Below are 22,222 nucleotides of genomic sequence, written 5' to 3'. Positions count from 1 at the left end.
TGAGTATTCGATATGTAATTTTCGGGGATATTAGCTATTTCACAGTTCGTTCCTGATATAAAAAATGTGGGAAAATAAAAAAGAGAGGAAAAAAAAAAAAAAATAAGAAAAAGAGACCAGAATAAAATGCTACCTAGATATAAACTCATATATTTTTTTTTATCTCGCCTCATGCTAGACTCAATTACTAGTAGCCGTCGAACTCCTCTCCGAAACACTCCCCTGAGTCCGAAGAACCGACGAGCCCGGTACAAATTTATCTTTGATCTTGAAGATATCCTGCAAATCCTGTTCTTGCTTCATATCCGGATCCTTACCATAGCCACCACCTCCAGGCGTGTAGACAATGATATGATCACCAGCGCTCATCTGCGTCGTGGCCTTACCACCGAGACTAATAGACCGGCTACTCCCATCTGGATACTTCCTCAGCCAGATATTGAGACCTCTCTTCCCCTCCTCACCACCGGCCATGCCGTAGGGCGCGATCACACGCCTTTCTGAAAGAATCGATACCTGCATTGGTACCCGGAACTCAATGTCACGGATACACCCGTCACCACCACGGTGTCGACCAGCACCGCCACTTTGCTTTCGAATAGAAAATTCGTGGAGGATGACTGGATAGCGCCTCTCAAAGGTCTCGGGGTCTGAAATACGGGTATTGGTGATGTGAGTGTGAACACCACTCTCACCATCCCAATCTGCACCAGCACCAGAGCCGCCAGCGATTGTCTCATAATAACCAAAGCCCTTCGTAACTACGCCAGTGGTGGGATCAGTGCCGCCGTAGCCAAAGGTTAAGTTGTTGCAGGTTCCCTGAGAAGCTGCAGCCGCACGGAATGCCTTGAAGATTAAGTCCACAATTCGTTGCGATGTCTCAACATTGGAACCCACAGTGGCTGCTTTGAGCGATGGAGATAGGAGGGTATTAGGTGGACAAATCAACTTGATGGGCTTCAGACAACCCTGGTTGAGTGGGATATCGGATGAAATCATTGATCGAATGCAATACTGCAGAAAGCGTGTCAGTCAGCCGGACATCTTCAACCAGGAAGATTATTAAGTTCTAACTTACCATGATTCCAGAGTACATGATAGCTGGCGGACAATTCAAGTTGCCAAAGTGCTCAGGTCCGGTTCCGGTAAAGTCGAACACCGCATCTCCACTCTCTTCAATGCTTATTTTCAGGGCCAAAGGTGTTCCATCATCGATATAATCAATGGCTTCCAGGGGCTGTCCGGCAAACTTCTGAGCAATGACCTTGAGAAGGTCACGGGTGGCCTGGCTCGCGTTGTCCTGGATTGCTTGCATATAATATTGGACTACAGGCCAAGTATACTCCTTGATCAGTGACTTGATCAGATGGATGCCTTTGTTATTTGAAGCAATTGCGGCTTTGAGATCAGCGATGTTATCACGGAGAGTACGAGTGCCACTTGAGCCGGGATACGACGCCGGTATATCGACGAGAATTTCGATCAATCCCGGTTCGTCAAATTTGCCCTCCTTGACTACCTTGAAGGATTCTACCGCCGCACCTTCTTGCCAGAGCTCCGTGGAGTGTGGAGGCATGGAACCTGGTTGGATACCTCCAATATCTGCGTGGTGACCTCTGTTGGCAACGAAGAAGAGAATCTTTGTGGGATTCTCGTCGTCATCAAAGACGGGCGTGGTGATGGTCAGATCCGGTAAATGGGTGCCCCCTGCACAAGGATGATTGCTTAAAAGCACGTCACCGGGTCTCAACTCGCCCGGTTTATATCGACGAGCTTGATAGGCAATTGCATAGCTCATTGAACCTAAATGACCAGGAATGTGTGGTGCATTGGCGACTAGACTGCCATCTCCTGAGAAGATAGCGCAAGAGTAATCCAGTCGCTCCTTAATATTCACTGAAACAGAGGTCTTCTGCATCGTCTCTCCCATCTGCTCTGCCACGCTCATGAAACGGTGACCAAAGACACTAAGCTGTACAGGATCAACAGCATCAGTACTGATTACAGTCTTTTCTGTCCCCGAAATTTCAATTACAACGTGCTCTGGTAGGATGATAGCTTCGCTGGCTGGGTCAATAATGATCGTTTGAGTCTTGTCAATAACCATGGCAGGACCGCTGATACGGGTGCCTGGTATAAGGCCCTTGAGCGAGTAAAGGCCAACCTCAACCCAGCCACACTGTTCAAAGTAAACTTTGATTTTTCTGTCTGGCTGGATTGGAGTCGAAGGCGGTGAATTGGCAAGCTTTTTCAGCTCCGCACATGGACTGGAAAGACTCACATCCATGCCCTTACCGATACTTCTCACCCGAACATCGTCGATCAGGATCTCTCGAGGCTGGGTGAAACCAAATTCCTGCCAATGGCGGGCGGCAAACGCATTGCCAAAGTCCTCAAAGTTGTTGGACTTGGGCATAGCAATCATCAGTGCGGTATCGCTTCCCTGATAACGCATGTTCAAGAATAGCTCGTGGTGAATCTGGGACTCTGAGAAGCCCTGAGAAACGAGGCCTGCGACACCAGCTTTTTTAAGTCGGGAAAACCTCTCCTCGAGCCGGGGAATGACTTCCACACTGAAAGATGTTGCTTCGGGCTCTTGGTTCTCAACGACCACATCGGCGAGAGCCATTCCGTACGCGGATAAAATACTCGAGTAGCGAGGGATAAGCGCTCGTCGTATTCCAAGATCTCTTGCAATGGCAACCGCGTGCTGTCCACCAGCTCCACCGAAGCAGCAAAGATTATGCGCAGCAGTCTCAAATCCACGACCCTCGCTCAAGGTTCGGATAGGGCGAGTCATGGTTGCGTTCGCAATTGAGAGGAATCCTACCGCAACTTCCTCTGGCGTAAGTTGGGAAGAGCCATCTTTCTCAGCATTAATGACTGCTGTAAGTGCTGTAAATTTCTCCTTAACAACGGCCAAGTCAAGCGGCATTGGGAAATATTCAGGAATAACGCGTCCGAGGAAGAGATTCGCATCTGTCACGGTCAAAGGTCCCCCCCGTCCGTAGCACGCTGGCCCCGGATGGGCCCCAGCGCTATGAGGACCAACTTTGAATAGGCCATTTTCCCAGAAGAGCATTGACCCACCTCCAGCAGCCACTGTATTGATGTCAAGCTGTGGAGTCTGGATAGTCACTTGGGCAATCGTGCTTTCGAAGATGTGCTCTAGGGTTCCGGCAAATCTGGCGACGTCCGTGCTAGTACCACCCACTAAACATCTGTCAGTATAAGAAAGACTTAAATCATGCCCGGAGCTAGCCCATATCCCTGGAATGCCACAACTTACTATCAAACGCCAACACGGGCGTTCCATCCTCTGCATCGTAGCATGTTCGAGACATGCCAATAACACCGCCAGCTGGTCCACTCAGTACGCCTCGAAGGCCAGAGAAATTTGCAACCGAGGTCAATCCGCCATCGGATTGGTTGACGAAGACCTTTTCACCATTTTTATCTGCTAGGTTGCCCTTGAATCCTTTCCTAAATCCATCCAAGTACTTCTCTGTCATAGGCGAGAGATAAGCATCCGCCACAGCTGACTGACTGCGAGGAACGATTTTCGCCATAGCTTGCAACTCTGACGAGACTGTAACTCTGAAGCCAAGCTCTCGCGCAATTCTTGCGATGGCACTCTCATGCTCTTGGAATGTATACGAGTGCATAAGCGCAAGGGCCACTGAGCGATAGCCTCGGTCCCAAAGGGCAAGCAGGTCCTTTCGAACCGCCTCCAGATCCGGTGAGCGTAACACGCGCACGACTTCCCCCGTCAGCCCTATCTGCAGCTCAGGATCAGAGTCTACGTCGATTGTCTTCGGCTCTGGATCTTCTGAAAACCCTTCAATCGTAACTCTTTCGTCGATCTCGACCACGGCCTCGTATAATTGAGTCAGCCGCTGCACTGAGAGATCGAAGATATTCGGTCGGGCCTGGTTTCCAATCTTGAGAAGATCCCGGAATCCCTTGGTAATCAGCAGGGCAACCCTTTCGCCTTTGCGCTCGAGCAATGCGTTGGTGGCGACTGTAGTGCCCATTCGGATAGACTCGACAGGGTCGAGATCCAAAAGGGTACCGCGGGGAATGGCAGAGCCACTGGCGATCTCTAGGATTTGTCGGATACATTCTGTAGGCGCATCATCGTATTCCCCCGGTGATACAGAAAGAACTTTGAAGATGATATCAGTAGGATGGCCGGGTATTTGAGCCCATGCGTCTGTGAATGTGCCACCGCGATCGATCGCGATCCGAATGCCAGTCTGTGCCATGTGGTAGTGTTATCTGGCTTTGAATAGAGTAAAGGAACTGGATTTGTATAGGATTCACGGAGCGTGGGGATTATGAGGTTGTTTGTAGTAGTTCAACTGCCATGAGAAAAGGAAGAGCGCGCAGGGAGAGTACTCTGCATGATCTACCCGGCAGCAGCATGTCTTCTATAGTTACTCTAGATATCTGCCTCCATCATTGCCGATTCCGCTATGGACTTTTTCTCCACCCGGTAATTCGGTCACACAGCCGGCTGCAATAGATTGCCTACCGGTGAGTGGGTCTGGAGCCGATCTAGACACCGGTCCAGGGTCTGTGATACCGACAGATAGTGTCGGTATCTCTGCCGGGGTCTTTCTTGTCAAGGAACCAATTCAATAGGTGATGGGCGAACTCCATAGTGTCGTAGATTTGCTCAATACGTAAATCTGAATTGAGATCCAACCACGCGCTTTCCGGCTGCTAGAGACCGCCATAATGGCTGAAAAGCCCGTCGTCCTCCTAATCGAGTCCAGCGTTCAGCACATCGACCATGCACGACGGCAAGCCCTAGCAGAAAAAGTCAACTTTCTGGTCTATGACTGTGCATCTGTCGACGAGTTCATCAGTCGACTGCAACCAGGTGGCGTATACTGCAATATCACCGCTATCATCCGAACAGGTTGGCTTAAAGCCGGGCCTTACGCATCACACCTCGTTTTCACTAAAAAGGCCATCCAGTCCTATCCCCCAAGCCTGAAACTTATCTGTTGTAGTGGGCACGGATATGATGCAGCCGACATCGAAGCATTGACTGCGCGGGGCATCTGGTATTGCAATACACCCAACGCATGTACAGAGGCTGTCGCGAACACGGGGCTGGCTCTTGTGCTGGAGACATTCCGGTATCTGAGCTATGCACAGTGGTGTGCCAGGTTTGATTGGGAGAAGAGTCGAGAGCTTGGGACCAAAGCTGTCGATCCGGCTGGTATGGTATTGGGGGTTATTGGGATGGGCGACATTGGAATCGCGATTGCGCAAAAGTGCGAGGCTGCGCTGGGCATGAAGATAGCGTACCATGGTCCACGAAGGAAGCCCGATGCAGAGGCGAAGCTTAAGGGGGGCGCCCATTACTACTTTGATCTGCTCGAAATGCTCGCCGTGATTGACTGCCTGGTTGTCGCAGCGCCTTATACTCCAAGCACACACCATCTACTGTCGCAGCGCGAGTTTCGAGTTGCGAAGAGTTCGGGCCTCCGAGTAGTAAATATCGCTCGCGGTAAAATCATCGATGAAGAGGCCCTGATATCTGCCATGGAAGCAGGACAGGTCGTTGGGATCGGGCTTGATGTTCATGAGAACGAGCCAAAAATCCATGACAAGCTAAGGGAGAACTGGATGGTCACTTTGTTACCACATATTGCGGTGTGCTCGGGCACAAGCTGGGCCAATTTTGAAGCAGGTAATTGGGGCAATCTCGAGGCTTTCCTAAAAGATGGCAAGCCGGAGACTCCAGTAAACCGAGTGTGAATGGCTGATAGGAAGATAGATATGGCCATCGAATTCAAACAATAGACAATTCTCTCAAAGTGCCTAATCATAATATATAAATGGGTCACAGCCAAGGTTTTCAACTAGAATCTCCCCTAATAATAACATAAGGTAGCAGCCATAGATCACCTATTTATAGGAAACTGGATTCCCTACTTAGTATTTATCAAGGACGTCCTTATTGACTTTTTAAACCAATGATCGGATGTCTTGTTAGTAGTTAGGTCTGATGGGGTGGAATGCTGTCAAATCAGTCTCACTACGCCTGGGTATTAGTCTTGTCACTAGTTCGGTCTCGCAGGGTCTCTTGGTTCAACTTTCAAGGCTCTTGACTTTTTCTCTGTTCGCTTCCATTCCTAATTCTACCCTTTTCTCAGCAATGCCTTCTCGAAGGGCCCTGTTCGTCATCGACATCCAGAACGAGCTTATTGCCGATCCCAAGACTTGCATTCCTAGTCCTGAGCGGGTCATTTAAGGCATCCGAACAAATCCTGAAGGCTGCTCGTTCAATCCTTGACCTTGACTCGCACAAGGGTGGTAACTGCCCACCACCCTGGCTTATTGTCTTCGTCCAGCATGAGGAGTTTCCGCCCGAGGGGACTATGGTGAGGGGCACCAAGCCTTGGGAGCTCTTCTTTCCCCCTCGCCCAAACCGGCAGGACGAGATACTGGTGGAGAAGAGCACAGGTACACGTATTTTGAAGTTTATACCAAGCGTTATCTAAGCAGAGTTTATAGGAGACACTTTCGAGTCAAATTGCGATCTCGCGCCGGGGCTTCGCGATAATGATATCACTGAAATCGTAGCATTCGGCCTCCAAAGTGATGGCTGCGTCGAGGCGACGTGCACGGGGGCGCTAGCCACTGGATTTAGCGTGACCGTGCTCTCCGGCGCGCATTCAACCTATGATAGCGATATGAAAAAGGCTGTGGAGATTGAGCGTGAGGTTGAGCTTCGCCTGTCCGCCCGTGGCGCTCGTGTTGTTCCTTGGGAAAAGGGAATCTCCAACTGGGCGGATCTGCCGCAGAATGTTTGAGGTATACGGCTGGACATATACTCTGCTCTCGTCCTACAAAATGTTTACTTCCCCAAGCACGACACCAATAGCGCGGTGTTTAGGATACTAGCATTATTAAGGAAAGATGCTCAGCTTGTTACCAAACCAACTTACATGAATGGCCCCTAGTTAGCAGGAACTAGTATCATGTTAACATATTAACATAGTGCCACTGATTAGATGCTATATGTATTCGTTATAGCGGTCATAATCCGCTGTCACCACCCTTTTTTTGTACTTGCACCTTTCCCAACGCCGTTAAAGCCAGCGACATGACCCACAACAGGGCTCGTAAAAGTCCCAAAACGGCAATTACGAGACGGACCGTAGCCATCGCTTGTATGGGCTCTGCTTTGGGGCGCATGCGATGTGAATTGATATAAAAGAGCGGGCTCTACTTAGGGAATTATGTCTTCTTCATGTGTCTTCGCTTGCAACAGTTCCTGAATGGTGCGAACCGTCCTTGAAAACTACATTACATAGATACCGGTACCCGAGTGAACATACGTCCCCCAGGTGCATCCATCCTTACCTAACATGGCCGACTCTTCGCCTACTTCAAACAAACCTATGCATAAAGCTAACAACTTAAGCTGTATAGAAACCCCAGACGACCTTCGATACAAACCATGGCTGACCAGCCAGACTCCAAAACCCAGCGCAGAGAAGCACCACATCCCCAGCAAGAACGAGCCCCCAAGTTCTCCGACTACCTACGAGTCTTCAGCTACGCAACAAAACGGGATGTGTGCATCTATATCCTAGGTTCTCTAGCATCCGTGGGCGCGGGCGTCATGATGCCGCTGATGAACGTGATTTTCGGACAGCTCGTGGGCCAGTTCACGGATTCGATCAGGGACGCGAGGTCCTCCACACTCAACGACTTCCAAAAGCTTGTCGACAAACAAGTATTATACATCATGGGCCTGTTTTTCGGCCGCTGGTTTCTCAGTTCGATCAATAAGTTCTGTTTCCGAGTAATGGGTATTCGCCTCTCTGCTGCCGTTCGCCTGCATTACCTGAACTCGTTGTTGTCACAGTCGATTCAGGTCATCGACTCCATCCCCCTCGGCACGCCTGCTACCGCAATCACTGCAACCACGAATACACTGCAGATTGGTGTGTCGGAGCGGCTAGGGACGATGTTGCAATCCCTTAGCACTGTTTGTGCTGCCGCGATCGTCTCGTTTATCTGGAGCTGGAATATCACATTGGTGACCTTCTCGTTATTGGTATATGTGCTGGTTGTCCTGGGAGTGCTTACACCGCGGATCCTCAAGGGTTTCAATGCCATGACCAAAGCGGATGAAGAAGGTATAGCCCTCGCTAGCGAAGCCATCGAAGGCATTCGTCTTGTCGCGGCGTGTGGTGCAGAGAGTCTTGTAGCCTCTCGCTATGAGGATCGCGTACTAGAGGCGAGGCGACAGATCCAGAATACCGCACCCTTTATTGCGCTGCAGTTGGGTCTTATTGTTAGTACATTGCTCCCTTGGTCTTACCAGCCAACGACTACTAACTTGGAGAGCAGTTCTTTGGCGTCTTTGGCTCATTTAGCTTGGCCTTCTGGTACGGCGCTCAGCGATTCGCCGTCGGTGCAATCAGTAATGCCGGCGTAGTTCTTGTTGTGATAATGTCGGTCATGATGACCTTCATGTCTATACAGAGCATCTCGTTGCCGCTCCTGGATATCAGCAAAGCGATGGTGGCTGCACGCGACTTTTTTGCTGTGATTGATACACCGCAGGCTGCGTCAGGCTCACTCAAGCCAGATATTTTCTCGCAAGATATACTATTCAAGGACGTCACATTTGAATATCCGACCCGGCCTGGTGCTACGGTCCTCGGTGGACTGAATATTTGCATCAGGTCTGGTCATAACACAGCTCTTATTGGCCCTTCTGGATCGGGTAAGAGCACCGTTGTCGCCTTGCTAGAGCGATGGTACTCCCTGAGAGATCCCTGTGCACTGTCCAGTGAAAACATGGGTGAAGAAAAGATAAATCCCGAACCCAGAATTTCCGGATCCATCACTATCGGAGGCTATGACTTGAATGATCTCGACCTCAAATGGTGGAGAGGTCACATAGGCCTAGTTCAGCAAGAACCTTTTCTTTTCAATGATACAATCTTCAATAACGTCAAAATGGGTCTCATAGGTACCCAGTGGGAAGATGAATCCGAAGAATGCAAGAAGGAGATGGTTCGCAAGGCATGTGAGGAGGCCTACGCTGATGAATTCATCACTCGCCTCCCAAACGTAAGTACACTCTGATAATGTATAATCTTTGATCTTCCTACTTACTTCATATAATCAGGGATACGACACTCGCGTCGGCGATGGAGGCACAAAACTGTCTGGAGGCCAAAAGCAGCGTCTTGCCATCGCCAGGAGCATCATCAAGAAGCCTCAGATTGTCATTCTTGATGAAGCCACAAGCGCAATTGATGCCAAGAGTGAAAAGATAGTCCAGGCTGCACTTGACAGGCTTTCGAAAAACCGCACAACTATTACCATCGCGCACCGCCTCAGCACCATTCAAAACGCGGACCACATTGTGGTCTTGCGCAATGGGCAAGCCGTTGAGCGAGGGACGCACCAGAGTCTCCTTGCAAATGAATCGGGTGTTTATAATGCTTTGGTGCGGGGTCAGTCGCTGCATTTCTCTAATCACAAACCTGCTGATGCTCCAGAACTCGTGCCGGATGATCACGAATCCGAAAATGCTACTACTAACAATTTTCACACAACCAAAACCACGATCACCCCGAAGACTGGCAAGTTTGCTCGATACATGATAGGAACTCTTGTACAACTCTTTAGAGATCAGCGCGCGCACTGGCCTTCTTACTTAGGCATCATGTTTTCTTCCATGGCAGTCGCCGCGGGCACACCGATCCAGGCATGGCTTATTGCAAAAGTCATTGGCATTTTTCTATTGTCCGGGGCGGAAATAAAACAACAAAGTGACTTTTTGGGCCTGATGTGGCTTGCTTTAGCCGGCGGCGTAGGCATTGCGTACTTCTTCCAAGGCCTGATCAGTGTGCGTCTGCAATACTTTGTCAATGCAAAGTATAACCTGCACTATTTCAACAACCTCCTGCACCAGAAGCCCGGATTTTTTGACGAAGATGTCAATTCTCACGGCACGTTGACTTCTCATATAGCGGGTGACGCAAAGCAGGTTGGGGAGCTCTTTGGTGTGAACCTGGCGTTTCTATTATCTGGTTTATTCATGGTAATCGGTTGCATCATTATTTCGCTGGTCTTCAGCTGGAAGCTTGGTTTGGTAGCTTTGTTTGGCACTATGCCGATTCTGCTGGGCACCGGTTTCTGGAAAGTCAGATACGAGGTGCAATTTGAACAGATGAATTCCATGGTTTTCATGGAAAGCTCGCAGTTTGCCACTGAAGCAATCGGAGCCATTAGGACGGTCTCTGCGCTCGAAATGGAATCTTCCATTAACGCCAGATACCAGAAGCTTCTGAACGGCCATATCCAAGCAGCGTATCGCAAGGCACTATGGACTGCTGCGCTCTTCGGATTTGCAGATAGCGCTACACTTGGATGCCAGGCCTTGATTTTCTGGTATGGTGGAAAGCTTCTGAGTAGAGGCGAGGTGTCCCTAGAGGCATTCTTTGTCTCCCTGATGGCCATGGTGCAAGGTGCTGAGGGAGCAGCGCAGTCACTGGCATCGACTCCCAACGTAACACGGGCAGCTGCTGCTGCAAAACGTATATTTGACACCCACAAGTCTGTCGTGAGGAGATCTATACACATGACTACCACCAGCAGCGCGATACCAAACGCAGACGGTGGAGTCCAAATAGACATACAAAACGTATCTTTCAAGTATCCAACGAGAGAAGTTTTCGTCTTCAAAGACCTATGTCTCAACATCAAAAAAGGGCAGTACTTGGCATTCGTTGGCCCATCTGGCAGTGGGAAGACATCTATAATCTCCCTTTTAGAGAGATTCTATGATTTGGAACCCGGCAACGGTGCCATTTTATGTAACGGCATCAACATCAATGACCTTGACGTATATGAATATCGAAAGCATCTATCGCTTGTATCCCAGGAACCAATTCTGTTCCGAGGTACGGTGCGTGACAACATCTTATTCGGTGTTGCCAACCCCGATTCGATTCCAGATGAACAGGTCCATCAAGTTTGCCGCGACGTCTCCATCCATGATTTCATCATCTCTTTACCGGAGGGATACAATACCGACGTAGGGCATAAAGGAATCGCCATGTCTGGAGGACAGAAACAGCGAATCGCTATCGCGCGGGCGATGATGCGAAATCCTAGCATCCTCTTCTTGGATGAAGCAACGTCGGCGCTGGATTCCGAGTCCGAGAAGATAGTACAGGCTAGCATCGAAAGAGTGAAGGGAAGAACCGTGATTGCGGTAGCTCATAGACTGTCGACAATCCAGAACGCGGACGTCATCTTTGTCTTGGACGATGGCAGGGTGGTGGAGTCTGGCAGCCACAGTGAACTTATTGAACAGCACGGAATATACTGGGAGATGGTAAGTCGTATGCATACGCCTTGTATGTTTTTTTGGCTAACAGTTTTGAAATTTTTAGTGTCGGAATCAAATATTGAATCAGTAGTGGCTGTACTAGTAGATATTGGTTTTGGTTGGAACTTTGTGCACATTCCTGAGATGATCTTGGGAATGAAGCAGTCTTGGCTTTACGATTTGAATTTATATCGACTTTCATCATGCCAAGTTCTATCGTGAATAGATGCATTGATCTTCTTTTAAGTGCTCATTACTAATCAACGCTCAATATGAACATAGTATGCATAGTTCATAATCCTTCCTCATACCTTAGAGCGTTCATAGTAAATATATCATCGATAAATCCTCCAAATGGTGAACTGTATCAAGTAGAGTAAAGATCAAATATGAGTGGCACCACGCATGCTGAGGGTTCACGCCGCTTCCAATTCATGCTCTCAATATCACTTTGAGCATCAGCTACTTCCTCCACCAGGTGCCATGTCTTTTCAACATCATCTTTATCCATATAACGGAAGACAACTAGATCGCCACCGTTTTCAAAAATATATTCCCGGCGCCACAGCCGTCGCAACTGCTCTTCAGGCGTTCCTTCACTTGCGTTCTTGCTCTCCACAGTGCGGTTTTTCACAGCTATTGCATATATGGCATGAGTGTTGAACAGTCCATCCTGGCCAGGATAGTCTCTAAGCATCCACACAGCCTGTTCTCGCACTAAAGGGTCACGACAATGCAAGGCCACACTCAGCAAATGCATTGCCAACACGCACTGTAACGAGAGCTGATGAGCTGGGTTCTTGCTTTGCCGCTTGGCTGTGCGCAGGAGAACCTCGGCCAGGGAGAGATATTCGCGGAACAATGGAGTTTGTGACTGAAGCAACTCCATATCAAGAAACATGGGCGGGTTCGAAAAGATGTACGTGCCTAGGTGCTGCAAGCGCAAGTGAATAGCTCGTAGATATGCAGGTGACTCGGGGTCAGACATCATAATCTTATTGAAAAGCGGGAGAAATGCCCTATCAAATAATTCCAACACCTCTCTAGAACCTTCGCAAAAATCTCGCATTCGAGAGTTGCCAATAATTTTGAGATGAAAAATGTCAGAGAAATCCTCAGCAGCTGACCGAAGCGCTTTTGACTCATTTAAGAGTTCCTGCATTATCAGACCCATGGCCATCTGTTCACGCTGAAAAGCGATCCATAGCTGCTCAAATTCGTCAAGACTTGTAAATAAAATCGGGATACGGTCCAAAATTGAAGAAGATTGAGATATCTGACTCAGTAGAACCATGAAAGACTCCACTGTCTGCTTTTGTTTCCTCAGTCCTTTCAGGAAGTTTGGAAGAGCTGGTGGACTTTGCCCGAGCTTACCGCGGAGGATTAGGCGAGCTTGGGGTGCGAGATATGTGAATACGTCTGCTACTGAGCTGATCACAGGTATTGGATTCGGCGCAAACTTCGCCACATGATTGGGTGCATCGTTATCAGTCGTGAGGATCAGTAGCAGAGCCAGACCGTGGTTGATGTGATCTAAAGCGGTCTTTCGATTGCCCCGGAGAACTTCGAAGAAAAGTAGCAAAACCGACAGGAACACAGCGTCTTGCAAACAAGCTTGCTGGTTCTGTAGCTTCAATGCGCGGCAGTAATAGGCAACGGCGTGGAAATAATGCGTGTCTGCTTCTGTTGATGGAGTACTGGGTGCTGTCACGGCACGGAGCAGTCCAGACTTTGTCTCACTGATCCATTTACTCAAGGCACCTATAGCCATGGCAGCATGGCGAAGGGTTGGCGTGTCATGTGCAAGTTGAGGCATAGCCGATGTCCATAAATCACCATTGGGTGCTGCAGTAGCCCACGGCGCCTGGATCATGGCAATGAACTCGCCGAAGTAACGCATATCCGCATCCCCGTGGAAATGGGGAGATTTTGGTTGGATATATAGCGGTACTGTTCGCCCTGCCGCAGGAACGATCTGCGTCGAATTCCAGACGATCTGCATAGGGCCAGGAGGTTTTGTCTTCTTATTCTCCCCGCCGGCGTACCCTTCGCAATGCCTCCTGCTCCTAAGACAGTTGCTGCACTGCGGCTTTGCTTCGTCGCATTTGATGTGGCGACGCTTACAGGTGATGCATCCTGTTCTGACCTTCTCAGTGCTTGTACGGGGTCGCCTCTGCTGGCTTAGGCGTACTGATGCAGCATCTTTCAAAGCCTGAGTATGATTGCCTGTTTTTGAACCTCTTGGCTGAGCTGATAGCGGTGGATTTGAAGTCTCCATCATCCAAGGACTTGATGGCGCTGTCAGCGGTACCGCGTGGCGTCTGGGATTTTGCTCAGGCTGCAACCTCATCTTCTACGGAGTACGGAGGTGGGAGTCTAAAGATAATAAGAATACAGTACTTCACCGCCTCCCGCACGCTACCACCTCTCGCACGATTTTTAAGAGTATACTAGATATATAATTTAAAGCTTTTTAACACCATATAATATTGAATATTTAGAAAATCTTTAAAGTAGTAGTAAATTAGTCATAAAGAATCTATTAAGTAAATTAATTAATTGTGAAAATGTGACGGGGGTTGCAAGAACGTAGCTGGGATTCGGCTTCGGCCTGGGAATAGATTCGAATATAGAACATATATACACATATACTCAGCAGTTAATCACTGCTTCTCTAAGGCCTAAGGCCGCCCCCAGTTACAAGGCGGTGTATGTTAAGCTATTAGTCTAATTAGTGGTAGGAAGCTAGGCAAGATTATATATCTGTTATACTTTAAAGCTATTTCTAACTTTATCTAGGATTCCACCTTATATGTTACGAAACCAACTTGCATGACACTAGTCGAGGCTAGCAACCATTACGGAAAAGCGTTCTATCAAGACAGTGTACGCTATAACCAGTTATTATCATGAAGGAAGAAACTAAGGATATAGGAATCATATGATTAGGATATATCATCATGAGGATTATAAGGATGGTAGAAGAATGATAGAAAGAAGGGAAATATTATTAAATATATTATTAGAATACCATAGAAAGGGGTAAAGGAATAGTAAGAAAGGAAATCTATATAAATATACTTTTTTTATATATCTAAAGAAAAGCATAGCTCTTTAATCTAAGCTATTTAATTATATATTAAGAGGGTTAGCAAGGCAAATCTACTTAAAATATTATAATACTTTAAGATGCTTCTTTTATCTTAGTTATGATTAATCAACCTTTATTATTAATAAGTCTAAACTATGTTTGATTTTATTAATAAGTTATTTTTATAAATTTTTATATAGTTCAACTATTATATTATATCTTAATATAACTAGTGATAATTAAGATGGATTTAAGCGTATAATAAAAGAGTTATTATCTTAACTTTAAAAAATAATATAGTAGAAATTATTATTAATTTAATATTTAAAATAGTTGTATTTTCTATTATCTTAAATTAATTTATAAATTTTTCTTTCTTTATCTAAATTTCTTTATTTTTTATAATAGTACTTATCCTATATTATTTTTTAAGATTAAGATAATAGCTCTTTTATTATATGCTTAAATCTATTTTAGTTATTACTAGCTATGTTGAGATATAATGTTAGTCAATAGCGTAACACAGTAGATAGATAGCATGTAGCATGTGACTAGTCATGTGCATCCTTAGTGTATGCCCACGGGTGGAACATAGAATAAGAATGACATACAGTTATCATCAAGATACACTTACATTCTATATAATATATTGAGACATATTAATAATAATAGCATGTCGCTTTGATCCTAGACTCTAGAACCAAAGTCTAATTATTAAAAAGAAATCTTAGCTCAATATAATATAATATATCCAACAAATTACATCTATCACTAAACAACCAGCATACTTTATTTAATAAGCTATATTCTTATTAGCTAGAGCTTTTATATTTCTATTAATACTTATATCTTACCTTTACTATCTTATTTATATTATTAATCAATATAATTTATACTATAATAATCTATATTAATATAACTATTTATTATATAGTCTTAAATAATAATAATAAAAAATAAGAAGAAAATTAATATAAAGTATAAATAAACTAGAAGAAAGTTAGGAATATATCTTCTTATTAAAGCTAGCTTTAATAAAGTTATTTAATAATTCTTTTTCTATCTTCTATTTTATATCTTTATTTTTATTTTTTATATCTATTACTTTTTTATTATTATTAGTTTATTCTATTTTCTTTTATCTCTTCTCCTTTTATTAATTATCTCTTTATTTATTTAATAAACCAAAATAAATACTTTTTATTAGATGATAATTTTAATTTATAATATCTTATAGATTAATCTTATCTTATTATAACTAATATTTTCTTTTAACTAATCATTATATTTAAACTTTAGAAATAAATTATAATATTAGAATATTAACTCTTAATATTCTATAAGTATCAGTACTCTAATAATTATCCTTATCACCTTATTAATAATCTTAATCTTAATATTATTCTATATTTCTCCTTCATATTACTGCATTACCTAGTATTAAAGATATTAAATATATATAATAGCTATTTAATATCTATTAAAGATTCAGCTAAGAATAAGTAAGATTAATATTATTTCTACTTTAATAACTAAATACTAGAAAATTATAGTCTTATCAATAAAGTTATAAAAGACTTTCTATTTAATATAAAACAGCTAGCTAATACTACTAAATTTCAAGATTAAACTAAGGATCAACTACTTCCTAAAAAATATAATTATTTTAAAAAGCTATTAGATTAAACTATTTCTAATTAATAATTATAGACTAATTCTACTTTTTAAATACAAGTCATATAAGATCCATATAAGATAATTAATAACCTAATAAATTTTCTTTAAGAATAAGCCTTTTATTAAATAATAGCCTAGTAATCTAATACTTAGTAAATAGAGCTACTACTAATTCTAATAACTACTATATCTTAAATTAAGCATATTTTAATTCCTTTCTATAATTAATCAAGATCAGTTAAAGACTTTATAATATATTTTAATTAGAGAGTTTTTAATAATATTAAGCATTTTATACCATTAGATAGTCACTTAAGAATTCTATTATCATTATAACACTAATATAATAATAAAGCAGGCAAACCCTTCAATATTAATATGATTAAGAATATACACAATAATACTGGCCATAATTGATGGTATCTAGGGAGTAATAAATATTATGGATAGGGAATAGATATATTATAATAATATTAGCCCCTATAACCTATATATGATGAGAGCATGCTATAATAAATTCTTGATACTATCTTTAGTTTATGGGATTAAATAGATTATCAAGGAGTATAAATTAATGAGATTCAGTGCTATAGTTAATTATATAGTTATTACTCTTTAGCCTTCTACTAGGTGAATTTGCTAGAAGTTAGAGAGCATTTTAAAGAGTTTAATAATAACTATAATAATATATATTCTAAATTGGATTAATATCCTGAATATCATAGTAATAACTAACAAATAGAATATAATAATAACATAGAGCGCAGAGGCTGTAGTCCTAGTACTTAATAGAAGTAGGACAAACTAGGATATTTTAACCTAGATCTTTTAAATAAGAAATATAGATTTAATTTAATTATTACTATAAATAATAGAATATATTATCAGGATATAAATATATTTATTAAAATTATTTAAATTATAGTATTAATTAAAGGGGACAGACTAGTATATATATATATGTACATCTTTTTCTGAGGGTTAGCTATAGAATAATACTATTAAGAGCTATTTATTATTAATTAAGAGAGATTATATGAAGAGGCTATTAATATAGATTAGATTTTATTTTTATTATATTATTTTTAACCTAATCTAGTTAAAGCTATTAAAATGCTCTCTAACCTAGTCTATATTAAGAAAGATATAATTAAAGGAAAGTTACTAATAATCTTTACTTAAAAAGTGATTTAAATATTAATAATATTAAGTACTGAATCTTAATAGAGTTAATTATTATTTATTTAGAATAAGCTTGCCTTAGAATATAAATATGATATTATATATCTAATATAAGTAATAACTTTATTAGATTAGATGAAAGTATTTAAGAAATAATATTTAATATAGTAAAAGATTAAAGATAATTAAGTAGTTTAAGCTATAAATTATTAGATAAGGTAATATATTAATGCTAGATATTATAATATATATTAAGACTAAGCTTGTAAACATTTATTAGACTATTAATCTAGATATTAATAATAAAACAAGGATTTATGAAATTTTAGGCATATATATAATAATTAGGATACCCTTAAAACAAGTAATTTATAGAATATACTTGTTAAGAATATAAATAGTTAGATATATGACTATAGTAGAAATAAGTGTAATTATTATAGAGTAAAAGGTAATCTTTAGGATTATAATATAAGGTTTAATTAATAAGAAGGCTATTATAATAATATATATTAGTTTGTTGATGATAATAAGTCTAATAAAGATAATTAGACTAATATTAATTTATAAATAAAACCTATCAAGAAGAAATCTAATAAGAAAAAAATTAGATTTAAAAGATATAATATTAATATTATTAAAATTTACTTCTATATATATGATTTAATTTTCTAATCTAATAATATATTATATAAATATTATGCTATAGAGGAATATATTTTAAAGTCTAAAGATAATAAAATACTTAGTTAAGTAAAGATTATAGATGCTAAAGATATACTAAATAATATTCTAATTAAAAAGTTCTTTTATAATTAGCACTATGTAAAAGCTAAGATATTTATTAAAAACTTAATAATCTCTAATATAATTTATCTAAACTCTAGTTATAGGTTTACTATAATTAATAAACAATTCCTTATAATATATATATTAAGAATTAAGATTAATTTTATAGAGAAACTATTACCTCTAACTGGTTTAGGAGAAGTGGATAGTATATGGAAGTCAGTTAGAATTTATATATATCTTCTAGATACTATTAGTAGAAAGAATATAGTTGTTAGGATTTATATAAAGGCTTATATTATTAAGAAGTTATTAGTTAATATATTAATTAGAATAAATTTACTTATTTATTATAATATTATAATAATTTTAATAGCATACTATCTATATATTATTATCTAAAGATATCATAATATATATATATTAGTGATTATATTATTAAAAATGATTAAAGCTTAATATATTGTTCTTAAAATAATATATATATAATAGTAAATAGTAATCTTAGCATGCTTAATAGTCTAAGTATTTATTTATATAAAGTTATAACTTTTAGATAATATTAACTTTATTTTTAAGCTATAGTATATAGAAGCAATTTTATATTTATTAATAATAGATATATAATTTATATAGATGCTAGTAGCTAATAAGATAGATAAAGACTAGATAATATTATATTATATATGTTTTAGATATCTTACTAAATATAAGAAAATTAACTATTACTTTATAGATAATATAAATATAAATAGTTTATTTAATATAATAATTTCTAAATATTATCATTTAATTCTTATATAGGAGCTAGATAGACTAGAATATAAGCTAGATAATAATATAATAATCTATAATATAGAAGAGTTTACTATAAAAATTAAAAACCTTATCAATAAATATAATATTTGATGAGATTATAGCTTTACTAATATTTTAGAAGACTTATAGATACTAATTTTATTAAAAGAAGGATAGCAGGACTAATTAGTAAAGAAAGGCTATTATATCTATTAGAATAGTCTAAAGGACTGAGCTATTATAGATAAAATTAATAATAAGCTTTATAAATAGGGTTAAATAGAATAGTAATAGAAGTATTCCTTAATTAGATGGTTACTTTTTATGGTATGGCAATATATATTAAAGATAGATAATAATAATGAATATATTATAATCCTAAAAGACTAAGTGATAGTTAATGTGAGAGGACTTAATACTAAGTTTATATATAATCTATATCTTATGATATTCTAAGAGGAGATTATAGTTATGATTTGAGGAAAGAGATATATTATAATATTAGATTATATATTTTTTTTCTTCTAATAATATATCTATTATAAAGATAGAAAATATCTATGTGTTATTTCTTATTATAATTAGAAATATTTTATAGTAGTTTTAATAAATTATATAAATAATTTATTATATATTTAATAAATTATAAAATTATTTTTTAAAAGATTAAAGTTTATTAAAATTTATGTTGATGATATAATTTTAGTCTTAAAAAATATTAATAAATATATTAATTATCTTATAAAGTTATTTAATATTATAGAAAAGAGGAATATTGCTCTAAATTCTATTAAGACTAGAATTGTTTTTTTTTTAGTAATAGTTCTTAGATAATATATTAATACTTTTAATTTATTAATATTAGTTAAGTATATTATAGTAATTATATAAATCTATTTTCTGATTAACCTTTAAAAACTAGAAAAATAGCTTGGTATAACTAGTTACTTCTATATCTATATCCCTTATTATATTATTATTATAAGTCTACTAATCTAATAAAAAACAGTATTGCTGAAGGATATACTTTTATTAGATAATGATTAAAAATCCTATTATATCTAAACAATTTAGAAGCTAATAAATAAAAAATAAGAAGTTTATGATATAATCTTATTATATTTTAAAGAAGATATTTTCTTAATATATTTTGATAGATCTTAATAGATATATATAAATATTAACTTATATAAAGATAATTATATAGTAGTTCTTTATTATATATTAAAAATTAGTAATATTAATAACTATAAACTAAAACTTTTAAATTTTACTAGATTAGTGAAGTCTTTATTTAATAGATATTATATATAACTTATTCTTTTTTTAAATTAAGAACTAATTTTAATTAAAAAAAAGTACTAGCTAATTAAAATAAAAATTATTTATTTAATTTAGATGTTATAAAAGATTAGATATATAATTAAAAGATATAATTAACTGCTAAAAGTATATACTAATTATATAATAATATTATTAATTATAAAGTAGATAAATCTATACTTTTTATTAATAGATAAACTTAATCTTTAGCTAGTACTAGCTTTATAATATATTTAATATTTTAATCTAGAAATTATATATAAGTCTAGCAAATCTAATATTATAGCTAATACTTTATCTTAGCTGTAATTAAAGAAGATTAATAAGAATGCTTTTAAGCTTAAAATTATTAATAACTTAGAGATATATATTAAAGAGATTATAAATAATATTGAAGATTTAATAGGCCTGGTATATATCTTTATATTAATTAAGACTATTAATGAATAATATATAAAGCTTCTTATGATATATTTAGTAGATTTATTATTTATAAAAATTACTAATTAGCTTAAAAAAGAAGTAGATTGAGAAATAATAAGATATTATAATAAATATTTTGATTTTTTTTATAAGAGATAATAGAGGGTTTATATACTTAATTAATAAGATTAATAGAAAGTAGTATTTATATATTTTAGCTATCTTAATTAATAAAGTCTTCTAGATAGTGTATAACTAGATAGATTATAAAGAAATATTATAATTAATTAGTAGAATAGACGTCTTTTTTATTTAGTATCTATTAAAATTAGTAAAAGAATATATTAGAGGCTATTCTAACTATCTTAAAATATAAATTTAATATTATAAGTCTTAGAATTATATATAACCTATTCTTATGCCTAATATATCTTTTTATATCTTAATAATTAATTTTGTTTTATACATATCTAAGGCTAATATAAATAAAGATAAAATTATGACAGTTATTAATAAATATACTAAATAGAAGACTTTTATTACTAGTTTTTATAAGTAGATAGCTAAAGCTTGGAGAAAAGTCCTAATATATTAACTAGAGAAAGAAGATTAGGGATTTCTAGTCTAAATAATCTATGATTGTAATAGGATTTTTATTAATAAGTTTTAGAAGATAATATTCTTAGTTCTAAGAGTTGTGATATTATATATAATAGTATAATACTTAATCACTAATAGCTAATTAAAAATTATTAACTAGATTATAAAAATCATATTAAGGTATCTATTAATAGTATTAAAGGATTATAAAGACTGGCTAAATATACTTTCTTATTTATAAATATATATTAATTCTACTATTACTAAGCCCTTAAGTGTGTTATCTTATAAGATGATATATAGAGTGAAACTAGCTAATAATATAAATGTTTTAAATAGTAATTGGTATTAATGGCAGGACTTTATATATTGTATTAATATTTGGGAGTGCTTAAAATATGTGGTAATAAATATGAAAAGAGTGTTTAATAAGAAATATAAGTGAATAGAGTTCAAATTAGATAATAAAATATTAATCTGCCTATATTAAGAATATAAACTGTTAATTAACTATTAATTAAAATTAAGTCTTAAGCTTTAGAGATAGTTTACTAATCTATATACTATTATAAGAAGAATAGGATGCCTAGTCTATAAGCTTGACTTACTACTCTAATAAGAAATATATAATGTCTTTTTGATGGCTTATCTAGAATTATAGCCTAAGAATATAAGAGAATACCTAAAACCTAAATAAATTAAGATTAATTAATTAGATAATAAATATTATAAAATTGATGCTATTGTTGACTATTATAAAGTAAAGGTCCTAGGACATAGGCTATAAGGATAGGGTCTAAGATAGGTTAATAAATATTAAGTTTAATGGACCAGTTATAATACTAATAATAACTAATAGCTATAAGAGAATATACTTAAGAGTAATATAAAACTGCTTACTGAGTTTAAGATATTCTATTAAATCCTATAACAATAAAGAAACTTATAAAATATATTTA

General features: G+C 37.9%; 4 protein-coding genes across 4 annotated transcripts, besides 5 other annotated features; 2 read left to right on the top strand and 2 right to left on the bottom strand.

Annotated features, from left to right (window-relative positions):
- Window positions 1-180: 180 nt before the first annotated feature.
- On the bottom strand, window positions 181-4,265 carry UA08_07317 (hypothetical protein; the record flags this gene model as incomplete). Its single annotated transcript, XM_020262644.1, has 3 exons — window positions 181-1,014; window positions 1,079-3,213; window positions 3,290-4,265. 3 exons carry the CDS (start codon window positions 4,263-4,265, stop codon window positions 181-183), a joined length of 3,945 nt encoding a protein of 1,314 aa, XP_020117297.1.
- Window positions 4,266-4,740: 475 nt separating this feature from the next.
- Window positions 4,741-6,830, top strand: UA08_07316 (hypothetical protein; the record flags this gene model as incomplete). Its single annotated transcript, XM_020262633.1, has 4 exons — window positions 4,741-5,704; window positions 5,933-5,952; window positions 6,171-6,480; window positions 6,532-6,830. The coding sequence occupies 4 exons, from the start codon at window positions 4,741-4,743 to the stop codon at window positions 6,828-6,830; spliced, it is 1,593 nt and encodes a 530-aa protein (XP_020117301.1).
- A 181-nt stretch (window positions 6,831-7,011) lies between these two features.
- Window positions 7,012-7,080: a repeat region (Identified by RepeatMasker using a combination of RepBase library and repeat library created with RepeatScout).
- A 400-nt stretch (window positions 7,081-7,480) lies between these two features.
- UA08_07315 (hypothetical protein) lies at window positions 7,481-11,471 on the top strand (the record flags this gene model as incomplete). The annotated part of the gene is made up of 4 exons (XM_020262526.1): window positions 7,481-8,323; window positions 8,380-9,108; window positions 9,167-11,386; window positions 11,445-11,471. 4 exons carry the CDS (start codon window positions 7,481-7,483, stop codon window positions 11,469-11,471), a joined length of 3,819 nt encoding a protein of 1,272 aa, XP_020117300.1.
- Window positions 11,472-11,747: 276 nt separating this feature from the next.
- On the bottom strand, window positions 11,748-13,730 carry UA08_07314 (hypothetical protein; the record flags this gene model as incomplete). Its single annotated transcript, XM_020262415.1, has 1 exon — window positions 11,748-13,730. One exon carries the CDS (start codon window positions 13,728-13,730, stop codon window positions 11,748-11,750), a length of 1,983 nt encoding a protein of 660 aa, XP_020117299.1.
- Window positions 13,731-13,948: 218 nt separating this feature from the next.
- Window positions 13,949-14,193: a repeat region (Identified by RepeatMasker using a combination of RepBase library and repeat library created with RepeatScout).
- Window positions 14,188-14,786: a repeat region (Identified by RepeatMasker using a combination of RepBase library and repeat library created with RepeatScout).
- Window positions 14,548-14,768: a repeat region (Identified by RepeatMasker using a combination of RepBase library and repeat library created with RepeatScout).
- Window positions 14,769-14,975: a repeat region (Identified by RepeatMasker using a combination of RepBase library and repeat library created with RepeatScout).
- Window positions 14,976-22,222: the final 7,247 nt, after the last annotated feature.

Source organism: Talaromyces atroroseus (assembly GCF_001907595.1).
Source record: "Talaromyces atroroseus strain IBT 11181 chromosome Unknown scaffold_11, whole genome shotgun sequence".
Lineage (NCBI taxonomy): Eukaryota > Fungi > Ascomycota > Eurotiomycetes > Eurotiales > Trichocomaceae > Talaromyces > Talaromyces atroroseus.
The sequence above is the reverse complement of the archived record's forward strand: the minus strand, read 5'-3'. Positions and strand labels throughout refer to the sequence as shown.